We start from the raw sequence: 9,550 nt of genomic DNA, 5'->3' as shown, positions 1-9,550 counted from the left end.
TTACAAGTTCACATCAGTCTGATGTTAGGCTCAGGAGGAGTGAGTGGTGAGGAATTTGGGAAAAAGAGAGAGAAGCTTGCAAATGCAATCTTCATTTTATGTGTCTGTGATCAGTGGTGCCCTAATCAAGCCCTTCTTTTCCTTAGGGGCAGCTACAGAGCTGCTTCTTGCAGGGTGGGTTATTTAATCTTTACCTAGTTAGGTTTTAAACGTCCATCACTCCTTCTGGGAAACAATTCTGTTTTCCAAAGTTTTATGACTTGCTTAATCCTCTCATCACCACCGTGCTGATTAATTTAAACTTCAAATGCAGGACTTCTAGCATTACTGATACACCATCTCTTTTATGTTTTATGTGTTTGCTTGAATGTGTTGTATTCCCTAGTTTCACTAAAGAATGGCTTAACAGTATTTTTTAACAATACAGCATTGTTATGAAAATGAGCTGACTAGTGAGTCTGATAGCAGGAATTTGCTCTGAGTCAACAGTGGCAATTTGCAAGCATTGACTAATGAATTCCATAATCCAAAGCACCTCTGTGAATAAGGGAAGAAAGCTCCATTATCTCTAATATGCATTGAGGATACAAAGATGAGAGGGACAGCTGCTCTGTAAGAATCTAAATGGATATTGAATACAAGTTGGGAATTCCTGGTGTTTGCTTCTCTGCTTGGAAAAACCGTATCTCACATCTCTGTACAGACAGCTCTCAGGGACGTGTTGCACAGACAACAGCAGTGGTGGGTTTTTACAAAAAGCGTGAAGGTGGTAGGCCCTTACAGCATCCGACAGAAAATTTCAGCAAGAGATGATAAAAGGAGATTTCTTTTCTTCCCTCTTTTTTGACTGGGGAAAGAGTTTGCCAAAACATCTGCTGATACTGTAATAGATTCTGTAAAATAAATTAGGAATAATTCAGAGGTGGAGTAAGGGCTTATTTTTACTCCTTTTTCTTGTTTTCCCTTTGAAAGTGTACTACAAATCCAGCAAAACCCCTTTGGGGACAGTGCTCTCTCCTCTGGTAAGCGTATCCTTTGTTGAGGTATCTCAATATTTATATCTGGCCCTTGCCACAGCTGCTCCGTTACTCCCCTCATAGCTTATCCACTGCATGGAGTTACTCTCAAGCGAGGTGCCTTTAGGCAGTATTTTTTCTTCCTGCATAGGTTTTGGAATCTCAAGTGTTTTCTCATGGGTTTTCCAAGCCCCCCACTGCTATGCAAGCTGTGTTATTGGCACTGAGCACTACTCACAAATTGTTGTCGTTTTTGCCTTCAGAATATCACATCGGTTTTGTTTAACACATGGTTATAAGTGGGTGTTACCAAGTTTAAGAAGGTATGTCAGGACAGTGCTTCTGTTCTGCCACCCAGGAATGACCTCTGCAGAACACCTGATGGACTTGAGTCTAGACAGGCAAGAGACCAAATTCTGGACATGCATGAAAAGTGTTTTTTCTTAAGATTGGAGACCCAGCTGGTATTTGCAAATGATTTTGTTTATGGGCCTTCCTGGTTTGACAGGCATATAACTGAGCAGATGAACATTCTGAATAACGCAGATCACAACCAAATTAGTTTTGAGGAAGCGAAAAGTAAAGTCTAAATCTATTCTTCTGTTGCTGACCCAGAAGTCTAACTGCCTTAAACTGCGTGGTGGGTATATCCCAGTTTTCCAGGCTACGGTGTTGTTCAGGAAGTGATGCTTCTGTTTACAAAGCCTGTTGTGAAATGGTGGTGAATAATAAAAAAAAGAGCAAGATACAAACAAGCAAAAATGAAAGGGCAGAGCTCAGGAGCAGGGCACAGGACTGGCAGGTGGAGCTGAATTGTCCTTCTGCCACTGACCTGTCTTCTGGAGGAAACAACTTCTGCCTGCTCCCCTGCCAGCCCCGCTCTCACTTTAGTCCAATTGCACCGATTTTTCTGCAGAGTAGGACAAGTCTCTCTCTTTCCCACTTCAAAGTTGAGCTGTACCTACAAGTCCTGACTTAAAGGAGCTTCAGTAGAATATCAATGATAATAAATACACTACTCAATTTTCATTTCCAAAGCCTGCATTTCTGTTCTAGCACAGAATTAAAGTATTTCATAGAAAACCTCACAAATTCTTGAATTATTCAAAACTGATAGCATGCCCATAAGCACCTTGTGAGTAGCTAGAGGCACATTTTCACTGATGTGCTATTTATTATGAATTATTTGCTGAGTGTTTATTATATGAATAAATGATTATGTCCTACTTTCATGACAAACTTCTGGTTGGATTTGCTCATAAAAGTTAGATTCTGGGGAGAAAACCAAACCATACAGCAAACCCCAAACGCCACCTTGAAATACCACCAAGCATGTATACCTGAGATGTCTATTGGTCTGCATGGAGCCAGAAAAGGAAGTCTGGAAAAACACAAAGCCGGGAATGCAATTCATCTGACTTCTGCTCAGTATAATTTCTAAGGGACAGAAGAAGGAGTGTTGGTTTTAATGTGTTCGGCTGCAGCCACTTACTGCAGGCTGGATGGCTAACATGTGTTTTGGCGAGCTGTGCAGCAAGCAGTGTGTTTCAATTTCACTTGTCTAGACAGAGTTTTTGGTTGCCCCATTCTGGCAGGCAATGTGAGATTTCACACCTTGATCTTATCGTGCTGTGCTGAGTTTACTTCAGAGAGAACACCTGCAGTCTGAGAGGGTGGATTCAGCGTGAGCTGCAAATGCAGAGCACCTCTGAGGATTTGGACCTCTGTCCTCAACAAGGGTCGGTAGCAGCGGTGCTGCCCCTTGTGCTGTGCTCTTGCAATATCTCAATGGATTTCAACACTTTGGAAGGGTGTATTTCCAGCAGAGGCTTGGATCCTTTCAGGTAACTCCTGGATTGACTGCTACAGAGCAGCCTTGGGTTTTTTTGCTACCTTCTGTGGAACACGAGTGGAAAACATCTGCTCTAATTTGCCAAGAAATTCTCTTAAGAGCCCCAGACTCTTCGCATATTGTCCTCCTGTTGGCGAGCAGCTCTCAGAGATTACAATTGCTGTAGATTTAGAGCAGTGGTTTGAGAAGGGGGCCGGTTTGCACAAACTTTCACCAAAATAGTCACACTGGATGCAGTTCTCACTGTGTGAAGTGTTGGTGCAGGTGAGCGTATGCAAATAGCCCTACTATTGACACTATTATTGTTGTACTGGAACAGTGCCTTGGGTCAAACAAGAACAGGTCTCCCTTGTACCAGGCACCCTAGGAACTCCTAGAAACAGACAGTTCCTGCAGTAAAAAGCTTACATCTAAACAAAACTGTCCTTTTAAACTTTGGTTTGCAAGTCTTTTTTTTTTTTTTAATTATTTTTATTGCAAATCCCCACATATTTACAGGTATGAGTAGACCTGGTTTTATTTCAGTGCAAATGCATGTGTCTTTCACCCCTAGCAGTATATGGTATACAAAGCTCTGTGGGAACCGCCTGTGATGTTTAGTGCATAATGACCAGTCCATTTGTTTAAGTTCAGGAGGTAAGTAATTACCAGGGCTATGAGATACTGACAATTTGAACCTCTACAAAAGAGATTTTTGTCTTCCTGTTGGTTGTATTATTCATGTCATTAAATGAATGTCTTCTAACCTTTGCCAAATTGCGTAATTCTGTGCATCATTTTATAAACTGATACTTAGGAGTACTCTGGAAACTTCCTAGCATTTTATAAATAATTTTGCTGCTAACATGCAACAAAAGTATCCCTCAAATTTGCTAGTAATTGATAGGTTACAAAAACGTTCCTCCTGAAAGTGTTTAAACAGCAATTCTCCTGTCAAATGCAAGCCTATTTCGACACAACAGCTCTATAATAACACACGTGATGGACATGCTCACAGTAATTGTGGTCCAGCCAGTCACGTATTGTCTTTGACAGCAGCCACTACAAAAAGCTTTACGGCAAAGGCTCCCAAACCCTTCCAGTTGCAGCTCGCCTCTCCAACAGATAATCTGTGTGACTCGTGATGCGAATGTACCAGGTGAAAGAGCTTTCTCTTGGGCAGGCTTACGACTGCACTTGTAACCACTGGCACCTCGCTTGGCATCGCGACCTCTCATGAGAACTATTGCACTAGGATACGCCGCCAGGAACCCAGCCGCAGGTACATGCTGTGAAATAATCAGCTTGTTGCAAAGCAGATCATCCCTTTCCCAACCTCGCTCAGAGATGAGCTTAAACTTTTAGGCATGAAGGTTTATACTTTCTCTGAATATTTTGCTAGCATCAAGTAAAACAGCCCCGTAAATTCCTTCTAAATTCTGGACCTTGGCAATATGATGAATTCCACAGTTTAATGGAAAAAAAAAAAGTATTTTTTTTGTTGGTCCTAAGCTGGTTGTTCAAAGGAAGAAATTGGAAAGGAGATCTGAGTTCTACCACTACCTTTTAAACTGCTGAGAAAAAGGCAAGTATAAACGGTACCATTTCTCTTGACATGGCATCGATATTGCACACAGCATTACTGAGCTGTTAAGCGTCTGGGGGGTCTTAGAAAGGAGTTCATTTTTTCATTAGGGTTGGGTTTTTTGGGGTTTTTTTTTTTGGGGTAAACAATTGTTCTTCTTCGTGGAAAATCAGAGGATATTCAACATCCTGCTCGGCATGGTACTAGCGAGGTGCCACTCTTCCCAGGCTTGCACACCAACCCCTGCCATTCTGGGGCTGGTGCTTCAGGGGAGCGCAGCAGCTCCCCTATAAAGCCAGAGGAAAAGGACCACCCGTGGGACTGGTCAAGCAACAACGACCAGGCATTGGGGCTTCCCTCACCCTTTTATGCAGCGTTTGCACAAGAGCTTAAATAGCAAAGATGCTCAAAACTGAACTTGTAATGTGCCCTCACCTCACTGCTTCATTTCTTCCCTCCTTCTCACGGGAGAGGCGGCCACCCACCTGCCCCGGGCTCCTGTCAGCGTGAGGATTGAAAGAAAGGGAGATTTACCTCACTAACCCGCCACATTTTCCTCGCGTTTCTCCCCGCAGTGCTGAGGGGTTTCCCTCATGGCGGAGTGTACGCGGCTCGGAAGGGCCTGATGGCAGCCGGGCTCCCCCCCGCGGGTGCGCAGGTGTGCCTGTACACCTCTAGCCCTTCCCGGGCGGCGCAGCCCCGTCGTTCCCCTTCAGCCCGGCTACCACCCCGCCGAGTGACCGGGCTCAGAGGGAACGGAGGGGGGCGATGCCGTTCCCTCTGAGGAGAAGAAGCGAAAAAGGGGGGGATGAGGGGAGGGGCGCAACGGCCGCGCGCGCGGCACTTCCCGCGCACCTCGCGCGGCCGCCGCTGCCCCTCATCGGCTCCGCGGCCATTGACGTCAGGGACGGCGGCACATGACCCCTTCGGAACCAATCGGCTGTTCCCGGAGCCGCTCCGGCGAGAGGCTGTCGGCAAAGCTCGCTCCTCTCGCCCGCCTCCTCCCTCGGCGGCGGCGGCGGCGGCGCGCGTGGACACACACACACACGCGCGCACACACACACACACACACACAGCCCACACACGCACCCGCACCCACGGACGCACACACGCACCCACATACATGCACACGCGCGCCCGCCGCCGCACGCTTTCGCGCACACGCCCCGGGGGAAAGGAAGGAACAGCGGCCGGACGCCCCACAGCCCCCGCCGCCGTCAGGAGCCCCCACCACCATCGCCACCGCCGCCGGCTTTTGTCTGCCGCCCCCGCCGGGAGCCGACCCTCCGCTCGGCCGGCGACCGCCCGGGAGCATGGACGCGGCGCTCTGAGAGCCGCGAGGGGGACCCGCCGGGGGCGGATTTTGAAGTTTGAATAAGGATTTTTATCGCTTCCCTTTCCCCCTTCCCCCTTCTCCCCCCCTCCGGTGCGGTTCAGTCCCTTCCCCCATCTTCCCTGACAGGTTTCCCCCCCCCTCCCCGAGCGCTTTTTTTTTTTTTTTTTTTTTAAATCCACCGCGTGGGGTTGGATTTTTTTTTTTTTTCATAATTTTTTATTTTATTTGGTATACCCGTCTCTACCGCCCGTAGAGACCGGTCTCCCCGGGCGGCCGCCGCCGAGCGCCACCCCCGACCCGCGGGGCTGCCATGGATCGCACCGGCGGCTCCGGCGGGGGCAGCGACCGCAGGCAGACCGAGGAGAGCAAGCCGCTGCTGGGCGAGATGTCCGCTCCCGAGGGGAATAAAATGGGTGCCGCGCCGTGCCGGAGAGCCCTGCTCCACTGCAACGGCATGAGGTACAAGCTGCTGCAGGAGGGGGACATCCAGGTGTGTGTCATCCGGCACCCCCGGACGTTTCTCAGCAAGATCCTCACCTCCAAGTTCCTGCGGCGGTGGGAGCCGCACCACTTGACCCTGGCGGACAACAGCGTCGCTTCGGCCACGGTAAGAGCCCGGCCGGGCCCGTCGCCACCGCCGCGGGGGGCGGCCACAGCGCGGCCGCGGCCCCGGCTCCGGCGGCTTCCCCGCCCCGCGGGGCATCAGCGCGGCCGGACCCGCCGCCGCTGCGGGGCCGCGGTGGGTCGGGGCCGGGCGGGGGGGGGGAAATGCCTGCGCCTTTGTGCCGCGTCGCCGTGCTGCCGGCCCGTGCGGGGTCCCCCCGAGGGGGTCGGGGCGTGTGAGGGCGGGTTCGGCTTGAGTGAATCCCGGAATGCCTCTGGGGATTTTTTTTTTTCTTTCTTTGTAATTCTAGGGATATTTAAATTTGCAGTTTCGATGGTTTTTTTCGAGCAAGTCTAGTTGTTATTGTTAGTAGTAGTATTATTATCGTCATTATTATTGCTTCCCCCCCCTTTTTTTCCCCCCTTTTTTTTTTTTTTTAATTCCTCCCTTCTCAACACGACAGCGACATGAAATCACCACGCTGAGCCATTTCTACCCGAAACCAAAGTCGGCAGAAATCTGCTGGCACGTTGGCCAAGTTGGAGGTGAAGGAGGTGGAGGATGCTTTTAATTCAAGAGCGAAGGCTCGGGGTTTGCATGGTCTTTGCCCTGCTTTGTTTTAGGCCTGGTTTTGGGGCTCTGGTTTGGCGGTCACATACCCTGCTCAGACACAGGCAATGTGATCATAAAACATGGAGATTCCTTCAGGATTTTCTTCCTAATGGAAAATGATGCAAGACAAAAATGCAAGGTGGTGATATCGACAGTACAAAAAGATGTACAATAGACAGATACAAGCTTTAAAAATACAATTTTTATTTACACGGACAACTTAAAATTTTGTGGCCAGCGTTATTGGAACATTCGTATAGTATGTGATGTGACTGCACCCAAATTTTGTCTAATAGTTATTAACACAGCTCGCAAAACATGCTTCACACTGATTTTTAATCATTCATTACTTCGATCATGTCCTTTTTTGATTTATATGTAAATGTCTCATTTTTCTTAATGGCTTCATTCTGGCCTTCCTATAGGACACTTGTGATATGAGAGAGTGGATTGGCTTTTGTGCAGATTTCTGTTAATGGTGTATTTAAATAGGTTTCATCCAGTCTGTGCTGTGCTCGGAGGTTGGATTTTTTTTCACATTTTGGTGCGCAGACACATAGCGTGTGTAAATGTCTCTCCTGCATCATGGTTTCTGCTGTGGAGTATTCAAAGCAGGTTTTCAGTGGGAGCTACCTTCAGGTAGGCCAGCTGCCTATTCTCACAGAGCTCTTTTTTGTGCCACGATGACATCTCTGCTTACCATTTCCAGTGGGCTGTCGAGGATGTTTCCAAGGGAATATTTTTCCTTCTTTGATAGAACTAGTGTAAAGGGAGAAGGAAGACTCGGTTGAGCATTGCTGGGGGAAAAAAAAAAAAACCAAACCCAAAACCACCCAGAAAGACACAAGCATGAGGAGTTTTTGCAGTTCTTCATTTTATTAAGATACTGTCAGCGTAGAGGGGAAGTTGAATATCAGTGGAGATGAGGCATTTTCCTGGCAGTATCCATAGTTAATTATTTCTGAGCAGAGGAGAAGGATACCGGTAGAGAGAGGCATGATCATGCTTCAGACGTTAATCTCTGCAATGTGGCAATACTAGGCATGAAGTTGTGTTTGTACAAGAGACGTCAAACTCTGCTCACTGGCAAAGCTGTTGCCAAAGAAATCATCTCTGAAAAAATTCTAAAATCCTATGGGGTTGTGCTTTAATTACCATTGAGGTGTTCTCATTCCTAATTATTTTATGGATATAAATAGCAAGAGGATACTAAAACATCGTACGTACCATTGCAGGCTCCATTTTGTTAAGCAGTGCCCTTCGTGCTTCGTCTTGCGCCTTAGCATTTTTTTCCAGCACTAACTCACCAAGTAAATACCATTGTTCGCAGAAATATCTATGCTTTATTATTTCAAGTAGTGTCTTTGGTTTCTAGGGAGTAAGTAGGGCGCTAGGGTAAGATCTGCGTTCACTTGTTGCCTGAGCGTATGGGTACATTTAGCAGGTATCTTTCAGGGATTGGTTCTATGATACGTAGATTTTACTCTTTTTTTTCCCTCTTTTTTTCTTTTTTTTTTTTTTTTTAGCTGAAAAGATGTGATTTAAGTAAAATATGTGGTAGTTTAACCCCCACTCCTTACAGAAGTGGGGTACAGGCACAATACCAAAGCCTTCTGAAACTGTAGATAGATATTTAAATGCAACTAATTTGGTTTTCAAGAGCTGTAGAAAAATATCCATACTGTCCGTTGAAAGTGAGCATTGGGAGCACTCAACAACTTTGATAACAAGGTCATTTTTACACGTAGGGCTTTCCACAGGCAAGGTGCTTTATGAGCAGTGACTAATTAATCTTCACATCATCTCTTTGCAAATCCTCTGGCATGACGAGTTTTACTGCATTCTGTATAACATGAATAAAATTGAACAGGAAAATAACATCACTTTGTTTTGCATTTGAAAGCAAAAATTGTAATGACAGCCGAATCCAGATCTGGCAAATTATGTCCCTCAGTACAGTGGATAAGTTATTTGTTGATTCTAGGGACTTTCTGTCCTTTTTATTGTCACTCGAGACATACATTTGAATTAAAGTTGTCTCCCCACAAGCTCTTACTTGTCAATGCCTGGGCTGCAACATAGGAGTTAGTATTAGTTTGTGTATGGATTATTCATCTGCAGTTTTTTCCACGGGTAGTCCACATCTAAGTCTGAATAATGAGACCCTACCTACAAGTTTTTTGCGAGAGGTAACTACTCCTGTTGCTTAATAAGGCAGTTAGGTGTTTTGTGCTGACAAGATAGCTTTTCATAGCAGAAGCACTATGCAAGAATGCAACGGAACAAGTGTTAGGCCATCTTATTTTAGCAAAATCTAGGGAGGAAGAAAAAAATGTTGTCTACAAAGTGCTTTTTCTGACATCACAAGTGACTGTTTCAATTAAAATAAGCCCATGTTCATCAAAAAGGAATAATAAGAATAGTATTCTGAAGTGGTATATGCGCTCAGCTGACGAATGGAAAGGTATTAGCTGGTGGAGAGTCCCGTAACTGTAGGTGTTGGGACTTTATCTGATTTACCCGTTGTTTCCATTGTTTGCTTCATGCTTCTCATTTCTGAAAGAAT

General features: G+C 46.3%; 1 protein-coding gene across 1 annotated transcript in view; it reads left to right on the top strand.

Moving 5' to 3' along the window:
- The first annotated feature begins 5,335 nt into the window (after positions 1-5,335).
- CMIP (c-Maf inducing protein) overlaps positions 5,336-9,550 on the top strand; it is a 136,843-nt gene continuing 132,628 nt past the window's right edge. Inside the window, exon 1 of the mRNA XM_075765927.1 lies at positions 5,336-6,375. Within this exon, the coding sequence (XP_075622042.1) occupies positions 6,079-6,375 (297 nt within the window). The 5' untranslated portion in view covers positions 5,336-6,078. The remainder of the gene's footprint in view (positions 6,376-9,550) is intronic.

The sequence above is a fragment of the Balearica regulorum genome, chromosome 13 (genome assembly GCF_011004875.1).
Source record: "Balearica regulorum gibbericeps isolate bBalReg1 chromosome 13, bBalReg1.pri, whole genome shotgun sequence".
Taxonomy (NCBI): Eukaryota; Metazoa; Chordata; class Aves; order Gruiformes; family Gruidae; genus Balearica; species Balearica regulorum.
This window is presented reverse-complemented; position numbering and strand designations above follow the sequence as displayed.